General features: G+C 46.4%; 1 protein-coding gene across 13 annotated transcripts in view; it reads right to left on the minus strand.

Annotated features, from left to right (window-relative positions):
* PTPRT (protein tyrosine phosphatase receptor type T) overlaps nucleotides 1-17,483 on the minus strand; it is a 1,037,422-nt gene that overhangs the window by 179,357 nt on the left and 840,582 nt on the right. For all 13 annotated transcript variants that reach the window (XM_077873195.1, XM_077873196.1, XM_077873193.1 and 10 more), the window contains one exon: nucleotides 877-1,012. In XM_077873195.1, the coding sequence (XP_077729321.1) occupies nucleotides 877-1,012 (136 nt within the window). The remainder of the gene's footprint in view (nucleotides 1-876; nucleotides 1,013-17,483) is intronic.

Consider the following 17,483-nt stretch of genomic DNA (forward strand, 5'->3'; position numbering starts at 1 on the left):
AGGCATGGAAACAGGATGCCAGTCCAGGGGTCAAGGAGAGGTGGGCTCTGGGACTCTCTGTTTGGAGGAATAACTTTGTATCCTGAGACACTGACAGCTGATTTGCATCAGCTTTCCCAGATGAATGGTTCCTTGCCCTCTCTGCAATTCTCTTGTGTTATCCTCAAGCCTTGTGAATGTCTGATAAACAGAAGATGTCGGTGTGGTGAATCTTGGGGATTTGGGGATGAAGGGGAGGTCTATACCCTGGCTTTCATGAGCAATGCAACAGGCGATAACTGTGTTAATGGACCCAAAAGGACATCTTGTTGAGAAATAACAAGTAGGAACCATCTAGCAGGGAAGGTCTTATGGGATGTAGAGGAGGAAGGAACCTTCCCTTGGGGCTAACACACTCATTCCAGACACCACGGGAGGCTTTATCTCTGCCATGCAGGGGTCAGCTTGGGATGCTGCTGGTGGACCAATGAGAAATCAGGGTGAGTAAAGGCAAAAAGGGTGAAGCATTACTTTTCTGCATCTATATTTCTGGGGCTCCCCAGTAATCCTGATGAGACATGACCAGGTACAGCAGAGCAGTTAACTCTGAGAAGACTCAGCACATGGAATCCCATGGCACACCGAGGTGGCCCAACCAGAGGAGGGATCACTGGCTCTGTAGGAAACTGGTGTCTCTGGGCCACTTGTCAAGCAGGAAACACACACCTTTCAGATGCCAACACAACAAGCCACGGCTGGCTCAAGTATTTCAGGACTTGAACACTTGTAGAAGAAGGTCCCTGCTCAGAAGTGATCAGCAGAGCAAGGGCCCGGCCACACTGCAGTATTGGGCCAGCTGGGGTCAGCAGAGTCTGCAGGGCAGCACCAGACACTCACCTCCTTTTGATGGTGAGCATGACACCCAGGAGAATGATGATGAACATGAGGAGGCCAGCGATCACACCAGCCATCTTCACGGTGTTGTCCACTTGCTTCTCTGGCTCCACGGTGTTAGAATTCTGGGTGGAGGCACCTTTGAAGGGAAAGAAGAGGAAAGATGTTGAAAAGGCTTACACACATGACTAGACAACAATTATAATGACATCAGGTTCCATTTTTTTATAAATTTATTTTTTATTGGTGTTCAATTTGCCAACATATAGAATAACACCCAGTGCTCATCCCATCAAGTGCCTCCTCAGCGCCCGTCACCCAGTCACCCCCACCCCCTGCCCACCTCCCCTTCCACCACCCCTAGTTCGTTCCAGGCTCCATTTCTTGAGTGCTGACTATGTGCCAGGCACTGTGCTAAGAATATTAAACACAATATTCCATCTCATCTCATCTTTTTTAGCACTAGTCCCTCTACCCCCTTTTTTTTTGCAGATGAAAAAACTGAGGTGCAGAGAAATGAAGTGAGTGGCCCAAGGCTGCACAACTACTGGGCTGGGGCATCCTTATCCTCCAGAGATCAACCCTTCAAGTGGAGGGTTTTATCCCTCACACGGACTTGTCCCTCCGATCAAACCATGGATCTATAGTTCGATTCTTAGGTTCATGGAGTTATCCCAAACCCTACTTAATTCATTCTGGCAAATGGTGAAAATAGCAGCTTTGTGTTAAGATAACCTGGTTAACATCACTGGATTTTTTTAAAGGTAAAAACGTAAAGGTTTTGTTTTGTGCCTTATATGAAACAAACGGCAGAAATGCCGTGCGTTGAAGGGAACTGCCTGGGGTTCAGAAAACACATATGACTAACTCCATGTCCAGAATTCAATACTGATGCTACATTCTCTGCTGGTACTAACTCGTTGGTTCAATTCCAGGTAGCCAAAAAATGCCTAAGCCCCAGCCTCATCAGGCAACATCCCAGGGATCAGAGGCTACTTCTCATTCCAGACACCTATATGAATGCTTCTGGAGCATGGCCCAGGGGTTACCAGCACCCTGAGTGAACTCCTTCACTTCAATTTGCTGCCATTCACATTCCCAATGGGACCATGTTGGTGTGGGGCAGCTTAAATCCACAAAATCCTCTCCCTAACGCATCCCTGCTTTTCTGCGTCATCAGCACCAGCTGATCCTTCATCACTGACTGCATCTCCTCTGGTTGCCTATGCCCCTGGGACAGTTCCTCTCTTTCCACTAAATTCTAACTTCCTGTAACACTAAGCACACACTTCAATATACCGATATTATTAGTTATTTGTTTCTCCATCTGTCTCCTCCAGTGGTCTGCAAGCTCCCTGGGGGGGAGATTATACCTCCTTTATCTTTGTTTCCTCATGGTAGCACTAAGCCTGGCTTGTAATAGGTGTTCTCTTAATGTTTGTGATCGTTCAACGTTTCGCTGAAGGGATGACATCCCTGCCCACACACATTTGTTCTCATGGAACCAAATTGAATTTCTCTTTTCTCAGCCATGGGTTCACATAACTCAGCTGAATTGAAGGGATGTGAACACCCATAAGCTACGATTCTGACTCCCCAAACTCACTGATATTTAAGAACAGCCATCTAGCACAAAGACACATCCCTTCTTCTTGTTGAAGATAGTCAAGAGTTTTCCTGTATCAGAGCACACTCCCCAAACTGCTTGTAACTGGGACAAGCTGAGTTTACTTAGCTCAGTCTCCCCAGTGGGAATAGCAAGTCTTCAAGAACAGGGAGTTTTCATCTCTCTAATGCCACTGTCTTGCACAGACCACTCTCCTGTTGGCTAACAGATGATTGCTGAATGATATAAAGATGAGTGGACTAGAGTTCTTTGCTTCATTCATTCATTTGCTACTAAGCACCCATGTGCCATGTGCCAAACGATGCTGTCTATGGGTGGGATGAGAGATTCTTCTCCTGGATGGACTTATAAATAAGGGATTTTATTCAGTTCCCTTCACCAGCTAAAGGCAAGACCAGCTAATCAAATCCCAGGGCTGCCTTAGCAACTTGTCTACAGCCCAGAGGGTTTGTGGGGGAGTTAGCCAAACCACCTCTTTGGCAGGGCTGGTCTTATATTCCAGAATGGGAGCTGGTTACAAGGAGCCTTCACATAGCCCCCATTTCCCATTGGAGCCATGATTTCTGAGACATGGCTAGTCCACTGCATATCAAACATGAAAGGAAGCTGAACATCTCAGATGACAATTTCTTCAACTGTGTCAGAGCCTTTTTATTTGGTTTTGGAGGAAGGAAATTAGCTCAGGAGCATTCATTGGCATAGCTAAACTTTATTTAGTGTCTGCTCTGAGATCCTATTCTAGAGACTGGGGTACAAAGGCAAAGGAGCCCTGGAGAAGATCCTATTACCCTAAGAACACTGTTACTGGCTTGGCTTAGAGAGATTCACACTTCATTCCTTCAGTAAATAATTGCAAGCACTCACTATATGCGAGACGTTCAGTGATACAGTAGTGAGTGAAAGAGGCACAGTTCTTGCCCTCCAAGAGCCTACCATGCGTGGTGGGTGGGACTCAGGAGATAAAATTAATGGACCAAAAATCAATAATAGTAAGCTTTTCAAATCTGTTAAGGATGAGAAAAGAGAGGCACATGGCTCTTAGAAAGCACATTATACAGAAATGAATCATGAGTGGGAAGATGTGGCCAGTGGGGTAAGCTCCAAGGGAGGCCAGGCTGTAACCAGGTAGAGAACATGAGAGGAGCCTGTGGGAGCAGCAGAAGGAATAGCAGTGGCTGAGGCTGTGTAAGGGGGCCAGGAGCCTGGTGCATTCAAGAAATTAAAGAAACATAGCGTAACAAGGGTGAGAAAGCAGGGTGAGCATGGTGAGAGAGATGCTAGAGAGTACAGCCGGGGCCTATCTACACAGGGCATTAGGGCCCACAATGAGAGGTTTTGTTTTTTATCCTAAGGGTAAAAAAAGCTTGAGGTTGAGGGAGCCACCCAGGGAAAAAAATAAAAAGTGAAAGGAAAAGTAAGCTTAGAGAGAGAGGGTCTGCAGCACTTAGTGAGTGGGTAGAGAAAGATAGGCCTGCATAGGAAGCATAGCAGGAGTGGCCAGACAGGTAACAGGACAACTCAGGAGAGCTGAGTGCCCTAGAGCCAAGAGAAGAGTGTTTCAAGAAGGAATGAATAATCAGCCATATCAAACACTGCTCCATACCCAAGGGCAAGTGAAGATCTTGCATAAGTATTAGAAACTCTTCCCCAAATAAGATGACCCTAGAATGAAGCATCTTCAGTGATGACCATGAATGAACAACGGAGCATCCTTGATCGAGGGAGGCTATCTGAAAGGCCAGAACCTTGTGGTTTAGACAAATTCAAGGAGTTTAGCCAACAGGCATCAGAGGTGAAATCACATACTCTGTACAGGGAAGCTATGAGAAGGAGTCATACTTGGCTCACCCAACTGGACTCCAGGTACAGGGATGTGAATGTGCCCTGTGATAAGGCCAACCCAATATCCATTGCAGTACCCTTTCAAGGGCATTTGCTCTAGCCACTGTGGAATTGTGTCTCTGTTCAAAAAGGGAGTATACCAACAGTGTTGAAAGGTGGTACAGGTATAGAGAAAATGGCTCAGGAACTGAAGGCCAGACACCATTCCTCTGTGGTTCCTCCATCTGAGAGGAAGAAGAAAGGGACAGAGACAGCGTATGGGCTAGCTCTGCTTCTGGTTCAGAGTCAGAGTATGCCCAGGAGGCTTAGATCAAAGTCCTCAATGGAGCAGATGAGACCCTGTGATAGGACTTACAGGGAAGCACATAAGGGTTGCCTTATGATGGGGCCTCCTAACAATATGATGTGCTATCTCAGGTAGGAATTGAGCTCCTGAACAAACAGATGCCCAATTACAATGACTTTTTAAAAATTTAGCTTAAATGGATTGACCCATTACTGGGTGCTAAGTAACGTGCCAAATACTTTTCATATGTGAGGTCATTTATTCACAAAACTAAACAAGATGCTAGTCTTGTTTTCCCTTTCAAATAGATTAGAAAACTTTGCAGAAAAGTTAAATGACTTGCCTAAGGCCATATAACTAGTGAGTTCTGGAGCTGGGATCTGTGTACCGGGCTTACCCCCTTAACACTCTAATGAACTGCCCTTGAGAGAGTTGCAGTAAAGGAAATTGCCTGAACTGGGTCCATGAAGAAGGTTGGCCATGTGACTCATTGGCCAGAAATCCAAGGGAACTTTTCAGAGGTTGAACTGGGAACCCTTCATCAATATGGTAGCTGTGTTTCTTTTGCTCCAAGTCCACCCTTTCAGGAGAGTCAACCTTAGTACCAGCCTCCAGTCCCTAAAAAGCCTTGTTTCTGGCCTTGGGTAACTTCTATCTACTAAGTAGGGACTGGGATGGAAGTCTGCTAAATGAGAGAAGGGGGAGGGACTTGGATATATCCTCTTCATTTCTGCCTTCCATTGGGAACCAGCCTGAGAATAGTCCACGTAAATCAGAACTGGCAGCTAGGCAGTAGGTGGTAAATTTATCTAACTGGAGAAACTTCAAGGTTCTACTTGAGTCCCCTGTGTCATGTAGTCATTAAAAACAATCTTGTGAGCTCAGCCTATGCTAACAGGATACTACTGTCTCTGACATGAGGCTGGATGCTCAACCTTATACCCCAGCCAGCTGCAACTTTTGAGCTCTGAGCATGCCCAAAGCTAAGCCAGTCTTCTCAGAGCAGTTGCAGCTGCTCCCCCCCGCCCCCCCCAGTCATGAAATCTATGTCTTAGGATTCAGACTCCTAGCTCCAGCTCAGAGTTCACACCTGGCTTTCAGTGTACTATCTACTCACTATTGCACATGGGAACCTGATGCCCAAGGGATAACTCTTGGTCTCGTGAAGTCTTCTCCTCTCCATACACAGGACCAAGTCACCATGTTTTACTTCCCTACTGTGTCCTCCCATGCTACGAAACAACCATCCCAGTTTATATCCCCCCAAGGACTCCTGATATCCACCAAGGGTAAATGGTTTTGCTTAACTAAATTGATCTAGTCAGACCACTCTGATGAGGCTTATCCAGTTGTTGACTCCATCCTCTGAGAGAGACCTCCAGGGTAAAAACAGGCAAAGAGCCTTGCCACTCAAAGTGTGGTCCAAAAACTAGAAGCATCAGCATCACCTGGGAGCTTATTACAAATGCAGAAACTCAGGCCCCATCCCAGATCTAATGAATTGGCAGCTGCATTTTGAAAATGTCTATTTGTGATTCAGGTATACATTGAAATTCAGAGATTATTGACTTTGGAGGAATGGCAGTCAGAATCAGGACTTTTCAGCCCAGAGAATAGAAGATTCAGATGAGCCTCAATTCTTGCCTTCAACAAGTTGAAAGGCCATTGTGGAAGATGGAATAGATTGGTCCTTTAATTTTAAAGACTGGAGCTAACATCAATGGGTAGAGTGACGGGGTAGATCAGGGATCAACACAAGGAGAGGTTTTTATGTCGAAGCACTATCCAATGAAGGCTCAAGCCTGGCCTCTGTGAGGCAGCATTTTGATTCTGAGAGGAGCATAAAAGCAGTCATGATTCCCAAGTCCTGTTCCAGAGATGGCCCTTCCTTTCACCTGCCCACTTTGTCTCCACCTATTCCCACCTCCTGGGCTTCTTGGATGCTTAACCAAGCCCTCAATACCTCACTGTCATGGGATGCTGACCTTTCTTATTTGCTTATTGATCCTGCTTCCCATCTCAAATCAGCATCCCTTGATTCCAGTGATACCAATGCTCTGGGTGAGAGACATTCTCCTTGTCACCCCTAGAGATATGGGACTCCCATGGGGTCTACCTCCAAGTCACCAGGTTACCCATAACGGCAGGAGAATATGTCATCAACAATGAAAGACACTAACTGGAAATTTGGTGTTCTCCCATCATACAGAAGGACTACATTGGCCTCTTATACCCCTTTTGAGGTTGAGATTCTATGATTTTATGAGATCAGTCAAAAGCAATGGGTTTCAGATCAGAAATACATGAGTTTGCATCCGATTCCATCACTAAATGGTTGTGTGGCCTTGATCAAAGCTATTAGCCACCATTTGATTTGATATCTTCATTTGTAAAATAGGCAGTAAGTGCCAAGTTCACAGGGATTTTATAAGGATCAAATGTAATAAAAGAGGTAAAAATGTTTGATAAACTCTGAGGAACTGCTCCCACATATGGCATAATGATGGCATGGCTTTGGAGCTGGCTCCAAGGTGGTAACAGGGGTTTTCTGTGTCTACAAACTGTAGGTGCATTGTGGGTGCTGGGTGGCATGTGGGAGGCACATGCCTCCTTGCAACCTGCTGGCTGAGTTCACCAAATCCTTAGGATGAAAGCAGGAAGAGCCCCCAGAGTGATTCACTTAACTTTCCTCCTACAGGCAGGGTCTGTATCAAGCTTACATCTGGATGATTTAATGGCAGCAATAACAAAATTTGGCAGCAAGGGATTAATGATTCATTCTCAAAGTGCTCTCACTGGCTATTGGCCCAATTCTATAGCTTTACTTCAGAAAATTTCCCCATAAAGATATGGAGCAGGGATCCCTGGGTGGCGCAGCAGTTTGGCGCCTGCCTTTGGCCCAGGGCGCGATCCTGGAGACCCGGGATCGAATCCCACGTCAGGCTCCCGGTGCATGGAGCCTGCTTCTCCCTCTGCCTGTGTCTCTGCCTCATTCTCTCTCTCTCTCTGTGACTGTCACAAATAAATAAAAATTAAAAAAAAAAAAGATATGGAGCAAAAATAGAAGTCTCAGATAGAGAATATCTAATTGCAATTGATAAAACCAAGTGAATCCCAGTGGATGCATAACCCATGCTGGTGATCATTGCTGATGGTAAAGGAAGGAAGCTGGCTCTCGGGAACACCATTCCTAAAAGCTGCAGTCTTTAAAACTCACAGTCTTCTCTTAGTTATCCAAGGGCATATTAGCCCCAGATCTGACTGTGCTGGCAGTTCACCCCGTCTCTTTAATGACTTCTTTTCTTGAAGAGTTTCTCTGTCTTTACTCTGGCTTTGCATGCTTCTGGCACCCAGTGGAGAAAACCTTTCAAACTCTGACTTGGAGCTGCTACCTCTATGTGAAGGTTTTAAGGATTGTAGACATCTCTGGTTATGGGGGCGGGGGAGCGGTTTGCCACGAGGAGGCAACAGGGAAAAGATGAGGAAGCTGGGCAACTTTCCGGTTCTTCTAAAGTCAGGTATGCACCATATCCCTTCTTGATTTTGCTGGAAGCGAATTCTTAGAATGGTAGGCTATTTTTAAGATGGAATTTAAGTCCAAGATTGGAAAAAAAAGTTGGTAGGAAAGCATCTGGATACTTCATTAGATTCAAGCCTCCAGACTTTACAAATTGCATCCCAAGGCATTGAGAGCATTTGTAATTGTGATCATGAACTACTTTGGCAGTCTTTGAGGATTGAAATTGTAGCAAACAGGAGGGGTGCGAGAAGCCTGGGGAGAAACAAATGCTGTTGTTGACTTTTTTTTAATGGAAAAATGTGGATTCCAGATATTTCGCAAGAGTAAGTGAGATGTTGATATAGGAAAAAAAATATATAGACTGGATGATTAAATCAGAATTTTTCCCTTACCATTTACTAAAGGAAGGAATAATCACTGGAAATCTGCATCCATCAGCATCCAAACCAGGAAAAGGGAAACCACTCCAAACATGTAAAATGGAGCAAATTTGCTAGAGAACTGATACAGAGATCAGGAGAGGATGGTGAGACAGCCCAGATGGTACTGACACCAGGAACCATAACCCAGCATAGATTGGAAAGACAAAAAGGAGATGGTGGTGGTTTCATCAGAGCCCAGAGGTCAGAGTCACCCAAAAGAGGCTGGAACTCTGGTAGACCTCTGGGAGAAGTGGAGTCATGGAGGGGACAGTCACTGCCCCCAAAGGCACCTGAGGCCAAGAGGAAGAAGGCTTCTCCTCTCTCTTACTATACAATTAATGCCTTCCATTGGCCAAACCCAGATGTCAGTTGACAGAGCCTGCAGGGGTTACCTGCACTCCCAGCCAGCCAGAGAAGAGCAAAGGAGGGGTGTGAAGCCAGACAGGCCAAGGGCCAGCAAGGGCTTCCTATGAACAAGTGAGGATGTTTACCTCGTTGTTACTACTCAAAAGTTACCACTTTTGAGGGGTGTCTGGACTCGTGGATTAGGAGGAAGGCCCAAGACTGTGTGTTAATACCAGCAGAGTCAAGACCAAGCTAGAGACGTGGCTGGCTTCTGGGACAGCTAGCTGTTAAACTGGGTTGCTCAGCAGACATTGCTTACTGATATTTTGATCTAGAATCTTACCTGGATTAGCCGGTTTAAGCCGTCTTTGTACATATGCCTGTGCCTGCTCAGTCTGCCACCCGCTGTATCATGCAGCTCCATTCTATACCCGCTTTTCTTGAAGATTATCTCCCCTAGTGCCCTCTTGCCAACATATCATATTCTAATATCGAAGGGATTGATGAACATGTCATGTGAATCTTGTTATATGGGCCAAATTATACAGACTTTGCTCAAATGATATTTAAACTTGACCTTTTTAACTTAAGTTCTCTCATCCTTTTCACTTTCCTTGTATATCAACCACCATCTCTAAGCCCTTAACACATTGAGTTCAGTTTTATTATTAATCTCTGGGCTTTCCCTATAATTCCTTTCTTGATATTTAGCCACCACAGAGTCCCATATAATTACACAGGGAGACAAGCCTTGCTCAAGTTTAAGTAACTGTTGTCTACTTTATTCCTAATACTCTTTCTCTGGTCTCATGATTACTATTTTTTTTTTTTTTAATTTCTGACTACCTCCCCCACACCTGAGAACAGTGCCTCCCTCACTAGGTCTGGTTGATAATGGAGTGCTTGAGAAGGATTATTCCATCATTCTTCTAAGTGACATCACCTAGGATGTTTCTCAAGTAATAAATAAATTGCCTCAATTCATCATATGACAGTAATTGCTTTTAGCCAAGATTTAACTCAGAGTCAATGTCAAGGAGCTGGAAAACACTACAGAGACACAGGTTTTTCAAAGATAGCTCTACCCTTGCTGGGGAAAACCATTTAATAAGTACTGAGCTAAGTGTAAAGAAGATACAGATTTCTAATATCCTAGCCTCCCTCAATATCACCCAGCTGGTCCTAAGAGGTTGGAATTGACTTCATCACAGCCTATACAACTAAAACTGCTAAATATTGCTGACAGGGGTTGCCCTCTTTTTCAGCCTTAAATGGAGGTTAGCACCCCGTGAGACGGGAATAGCTTTAATTGATTGTTTGAAAGCACTCCGGCCACTCAAATAAATTGTTCCTCAAGTGCTGATGCTGCTTGGTCCTATGCATCTCCTGAATCTGTTTCCAGGTGGACTCTGCTTTACACAGCAAATGCTCTGTGTAGGTCAAATTCTACTTCAGTCATGTTACACACAGTAGGAAAGCTATGTAAGTCCCTGTGGTGAATCTCTCCTGGGTACAGGAAAACTCCTTTATTAGAAATTGTTTTCTTTTTTAATGCATTCAGAATTTAGCATTGTAGACTTCTTTAAGGGTAGTCATGTCTGAATGATGCCAGACATTGTCATTACTGACACATACTTTATAAGGCATGCCCTTTCAAGGGCTTCACCACTGCTGTTCTGAGAAAACCCTCATACCTCTACAGTTTCAACTACTCTTAGGCCCAGAAGCCCATAGTGTGAGTGCCAGGGCCCTAACCTGTGACTAGACTAGGGCCAGGAGCTATGGCTAGGGTTGGGTATACTTTGTAGACTGGTTTAGGGGTCACACCACAGTGAAGGTTAAAGAGCAGGATATGGCTGAGGTAGGGGTCAAATCTAAAGGAGGGATCAGGAGCTGGCCTGTGGGGTTTAGGAGTGTTCAGCTGATCAGTCTGCACCCACTCATGGTGAGGAGTCAATCTATGCCTAGAGTTGTGATTAGACTATGGCCAGCAATAATATTTAGCCCATGGAATGGAACTGGACAAAGCTAAGTGACATCCAAATGGACCAGACCCATTACCTTGATCCCATTAGCACCAAGTCAACTCTAGGCCACAGAGAAAAAGTCCTGGACATTGCCCAATGAACGGTACTAAGATTATAACATTGATAGTGAGGACAGCAAGTTGCTAGGCATGCAAGGTAATTAAGAGACAATCCTGCTGTCTGGGAGCTCACTACCTGGTAGGAGAGAGAAGTGTGCAAGCTAAAAATCAAAGCTAACACAGGTATGGACAGGGAGGGGCACGCATGACTGCTTAGGGAAAACTAAACTATAAACCTGGTTTTCACGTGCATCAGTGGTATAGAACATGTCAAGGGCATCCCTGAGGCCAACCAGTGGCCTCTTCTCTAGAAAAGAAGAATACAGTCTATCCGGGGTGACTGTACACTCTCCCCCACTGGCTCCCTAGGGTCTAGACAAGGCCTGCCCTGCCAAGGAGGATGAAGAGGCTGAGTCAGCTCACTGCCAACAGGACTGGCTCCCTGCTTGTAGAAATCTGTGCACTGAGCCTGAGCCCAGGGGTCTCAAAGCTGCTTAGCTGCAGCAGAGAGGAGCATCTACAGCCTGTGATAGGGATTAAAGGTTTAGTCTGCAGAGCAGATGTAAGAGAGGGGAACACACACTCTTTCCTAGGCCCTACGGCCAAGTAGAAAGTCCCATTAGACTTTTCAGGCAGCCAATGGGAGAGTGTGTGCAGTCACCCCGAATAGACTATTCTTCCTGTGGAGATCAGACCAGTGACCAGTCCTGTGGCAGCTGTGGAATGAGGGAAGCGTTCTCAGGAGAAGTCACTGTAGCAGTGTGCACAACGGTCCACTGGGAGGGTAGACAGGTCAAACATTGTCAGGACACCAAGAACAAGTTACCACAGCCTGGCTGGTGAGGCAGAGGCCAAGGCCAGGGTGTAACCAGCAACAGATGTTAGGACTGTTCAAAAGTAGGAGGCAGAGCCAAAAAGTGGAGGATCAGAGCCACTGAGCAGGGGCTGGCTGTGAGCCAGATGCAGAATACAGCCAACAAGGAGACCCCCAAGGGTGGGCCCAACAAACTCTCTGGGAGGGCAGCTCTGGGCCTTGGTCTCACTTTGGTCTGTTTACTGTAACAGTATGGCCTTAAGGGTGGACTCCTGCCACTGTCTGGTGCTCTGGATCCCCATGTTTTCCAAGTGTAGTAGTTTTGTAGGGCTGTCGTAACAAACTACCACCATCGGAGGGGCTCAAAGCAACAGAAATTTACTTTCTCACAGTTCTAGAGACTAGAAGTTCAAAATCAAGATGTCCATGCTTGCTATGAGACTGGGTACAATCCTTCCTCTCCTCTTCCTGCAGCAGGTTTGCTGCAGTCCTCAGCAATCCTTGGCCTGCAGATGCATCATTCCTCTCTGCCTCTGTCACCACACAGCACTCTCTCTGTGTGTCTGTCTTCATGTGATATTCCCTTCTTTTTTTTTTTTTTAAAGGATTTACTTATTTAATTTAGAGAGAGGGAGAGAGAGTGTGTACATCTGTGCAAGCAAATGTGGGGGAGAGAGGCAGAGGGGGAGAGAATCTTAAGCAGACTCTGAGCTGAATGCAGAGCTCGATGTGGGGTTCATTCTCACAACCCTGAGATCACCACCTGAGCCGAAACCAAGAGTCAGATGCTTAACCAACTGCGCCATCCAGGTGCCTTGATGTTTCCTTCTTATAAGGACATCAGTCTCACCAGATTAGAGTCTGCCCTCATGACTCATCTTACCTAATGACATCTGCAAAGACCCTATTCCTGGATCAGATCGCATTCACAAGAACTGGGCGTTATGACCTCCACATATATTTTGGAGGAAGACATGAACCCGTAACACAGGCTAAGCTCAGCTAAGCAGTCTGGGAATGGGAGGGAGGTCTTTGTATTTCACGGAGTAAAATGCAATCACTAATAGAGGTTAGGGTCAATCAGAGAGTATGTGGGAAAAGGATGTCACACTCCTGCTTGGTCATGGACTGAGGCAAATAGGCACTTTCAGAAGGCCAAAATATCCTGGCTTTATTTGTCTGAGTAGTCCAGTAGAGTGTTACCAGGTCAAGGTGTCCCCAAGGCCCTTGCGCAGAAACATAATTCATTTCTTTCCAACCGACTCTGGTGAAGCTGATCTCAAGGGATGATCACATTGCCTGACCTAAAGGGGTAAGAATGGGGAGGAGAGGCAAAGATCTGCCCAGCCTGGGTAGCTTTGTCTGGATCTTGCTTCTGGAACGTGCTTCTTGAACGTGCTCCTGGAAAGGAGAGGAGGCACGGGAGGGAACAAGAAATCTATAGGAAGGATTAGTGGGAGCACGAGCAGGATCAGAGGGAACGGCCAGTAAACACGCAGCACGGAATTCAGATTAGTGCAATGAAACTGAGCAAGGGTAATAAAACCAGCAGTGGGAATAGCATCGATTGTTGAGATTCCAGGCAAATCCACCATGAACATGTTTTCTTTCTTCTAGCCTTTGCCCCTTGGCTTTTGGAAACAGAAACACTGAATCACTGTGTTTTGTACTAAAAGCTGATCTACCCTCCTCCCCAAAGGATGGATAGAAAAGCAGCTCTGTGTTAAGAGAGATGATAGAGGGCAGAAGTGAAGTCCAAAGCATTTACAGTCATGGCTGTTGCCCGCAGGGGCACGCTCAGAGTTCTGACAGGTCTCCCCTGGGGTGCCCATGCTTTCTGCCTATAAGCACCAGATGAGCCCAGGAGAGCCTATGCAGGGCCACACCAGCAGATTTTAATGGGGCCTCCATTAAGAAACTCCAGAGAATCAGTCCCTAAGAAGCTTGGGAGGTGGGGCCACACAGGGTTCAAATACTAGATTGAAATCCAATTCTCAGTGGTGTCAGGGGAGCATACAGTGGAAGGGCACCAGTGCAATGACAAGGAGGCCAGTCTGGAAGCTGTGACACTAATCTGAGCAACACTTAATGGATCTTAGGCATGAGAAGCAGCAGCGAGGAAAGGAGAGATTCAGGAGAGATTCTAGAGGCGGTACCGGTCCCATGTGGTGGCTGGCTGGTACCATCAATGGGGAGAGAGCACGGATGGCCCTGGGATTCTGAATCTGAATTTAATGACAGTTTGCATAGAAGCCTGAAGGCTGGTTTCTCCTTGGTCTAAGGAGAATACCCCGAGAGAGAAAAAGGTAGAGTGAAGGCCTTATATATGCTCCTTGCTTAGATGCTTGCTTTGCAGGCAGCAGGACATTCACTTGCTATAGGGGAGCACCCCACAGGAGAAGTGGCATGCCAGAAAAATGCCTTCCTCTTCTGCATTAAGGCTACTGGTTCAGCGCGGCGATCGGTCACAGAAGCTGGCGCCAAAATGATGTGCCCAGAGCCTTGTGTCCATCAGGCTATGAGCATCTATTGTAAGACTGCTGACGAAGATGGCATTCTGGTGCATTTGATCGAATACTACACTTCTTCCATGCTCTGGGGAGTCAGCCTACAGCCAGGCCAGCAGCCACATGGAAGAGCTGTGGCTAAATTTTACCCACCTCCCTGACCTCCAGTTGTGGTCCCTGCTCCTCATCTGCAGACACAGCCCTGGCCTGAGCTTTGAGACCAACTGAGGCCTTGGTCAAGGGGGACTGGAAGATGCCCAAGAAGGCTCAGGGACCTCAGCATTGTGTCACCTCAGCTCTCTGCCCTGCTCTTGCCTGGGGCCATCACAAGAGCCGGGGTTGCCATGCTACTGTGTCCAGCCTCCCACTCTATATCCTAACTCCCTAGGGAGCCCCTGTTTGTGAACTCTGCTTATCATTTTAGGCTGAGGCTCTGATGGGTTCTTACCTCTCACCCCATCCCCCACAGTTCTCAAGAACCACAGTTCTGGTCCAGCCACCTGCCTGAATTTCACCACTGGCAAGCTTGCCTGCTTCCTCCTGTTTGGATCTCCATTTCCTCATCTGTAAAATGGGTTTAGGATGATAATAAATACTTATTGGGCACAAGCCCAAGTATTTAAAGTGTATTTTCTCCCTTATTCCTCTTAACAACTAGTGCCTATTAGTATCCCTATTTTGTTGATAAAGAAATGGGGCAATTTATGCAACTTCTCAGTGGCTCGAAGTCCCACTGCTAGTCAGGATGTGGTTTTTGAGGCATTGTGCTGAACCCCCCTGCTATGGTATTTCCTGGTTCTTGGCACATAATGGGTGCTCACTAGTGTGGATCGTGGGCATAGAGCATGGTGGGTCAGAGTACAGACTGTACGGAGAAATTTATCATCTCTGAGCTGTGTGATTTCCAACAATCAGAGCCCCAGTTTCCACATCTGTAAACGAGAATGCTAACAGCACCCCACGGAGTAGAGTCATTGGAAAGTTGAAGTGTGTTAATAACGTGAAGCCCTCTGTACTGGCCATGGGATGCAGGAAGTCTGTAACACATCATGGCTGTTCTACTGTTCTTTTCCTCATCTTGCTAGATATCCCTGACACCACTGTCCCCCAGAACTGCCACTTCTCTCCAGCCAGCCTGGCAGGCTGTGTCTCCCCATTTTGGGTCTTTCTTCCTCTTCTCTCCACCCAGCATGGTCCCATCATGGTGGGTGCTTGGATTTCAGCCTTTTCCAGAGCACTACATCTGGTCCTACTGCTTCCAGCTCCTATTCACACACCATCTGTCAACCCTTGCCAGGGGGCATCACCTCCCTGGGAGGGTCGCTGAGGCTCCAGGGTGCCCGAGGCTGTGGAGGCCTACAGGCATGCTGAGCCCTCAGGAGGCTGTCATGCTGCTTCCCTATCTGCTCGGGGCCCACACAGCTATGCCCCAAAGACTCCAACTCTACCTGGGTCCAGAATTTATAAGGCTTCCCTGGGGCAAGTTGCTTTAGAGGCAAAGCAGTCTCAGAGAGTGTTTTATGGCCCAAATCCTGCTACTGCGGCAAGGCTCTGATTTTAAAAACCGCCAGGAAAATAACAACAGAGAGTTTTAACATGAACAGGAAAGAAAAGAATGACAGAGGGTAGGTGCACCTGACACTTTCTCAAGCAGGAGCTGTGCCAGGAATGCATCCCTTTCCTCCGATGACCCTGGACACCAGTGAGTGTGGCAGAGCTGGGACTGAGCCACGTTATCTCAGAGATGAGGACCTGGGATCAGAAAGGCTGAATAATTTGCCCAAGTCCCTCCACCTTAAGCAATAGAGCTTGGGTTCCACCTGAGGGCTTGTCCCAAAGCCCTTCTCCTTACGGGCACCGGGCACCACCAAGGTAGTGAATCTGGGTCTAGCAGTGTGGTTCAGCTCAGGGCATGGCTGCCCGACCAACCATTAGTGCACCCTTTCCAACCTCCAGTTGGACTCAGGGTCCCAGCCTGCTCCCTGGAGGCCTGGCTGAGTTACTGTCAGAGCCAGAGAAGGGGCACTTTCTGCCGTGGTGGGTCCACAGGTTCTAAGTCCCTCGAGCAAAATGTTAGCCCGTCATTTGTCCACGGCAGTCACAAGTTAGCCCACTACACAAAAACGCCTGACCCTGGCTGCAAAAGGTTTTGCCTTATTTTTGCAAGGCAAGCATCCTCAGCCTCCACCCTCATACCCACGTATGATAACCAAATACATTTCCAGACGTTATCAAATGTCCCTGTGTGTGTGTGTCAAAATCAAACAAAGGAATCAAACATTTACTGAGCCGCTTCTCTATGCACATACACTTCTGTTCACCAGCTAAGCCCCAAGATGATCAAGACATGTTTTTACCTCTCGATCTGTGCTGTCCAAGACGGCAGCTACTAAGCCACATGTGGTCACCAAGGACCTGAAATGTGCCTTGTATGACTGAGGAACTGAGTTTTTAAATTTATTTTATGATTTGTTTTAATGAATTTAAACCGAAAAACTAGTACAAAGTATGTTCACTCATTAAACATAATGTTTATCTCTTTAAGGTTATATTGAATTTTAACTGTTTAAAATCTAGCATCTGGACTGAGAAGTGCTCTAAGCGGAAAATGTATACCAGATTGCAAAGACTTACTGCAAAAAAAAAAAAAAAAGTAAAATATCTTTCATTCATATTTTAAAATACTGACGGCATGTTAACATGATAATATTTTATATGTACTGGGTTAAATATTATCTATTAAGATTAAATTTGTCTGTTTTTGCTTTTTCTTTTTAAATGTGACTCTAAATGTGAAATTATATGCGTGGTCTGAGTTCTATTTTTATTGAGCAGTGCAACTCTGGAGGATTTCAACAGGGGGAGCTACTGCCCCTCAGGGGACATTGGGGACTGTGTGGAGATATAGTTGGTTGTCAAAACTGAGGGGTGAAGTGCTACTGGCATCTAGTGGGTAGAAGCCAGAGGTGCTGCGAAACATCCTACCATGCACATGAAGGCCCCTGACAACAGAATTTTCCATCCCCAAATGTCCCTCGTGCAGAGGTTGAGAAACCCTGCCCCAGAGCATAGCCAGGAAGTCAGAGACCTACAGAGCCAGCTGGGAGTGAGCTGAGCAAAGAGGTTAAGGCTATTATCATACTCGGTTCTCATGATTAACT

Source organism: Canis aureus, chromosome 26 (genome assembly GCF_053574225.1).
Source record: "Canis aureus isolate CA01 chromosome 26, VMU_Caureus_v.1.0, whole genome shotgun sequence".
NCBI classification, from domain to species: domain Eukaryota; kingdom Metazoa; phylum Chordata; class Mammalia; order Carnivora; family Canidae; genus Canis; species Canis aureus.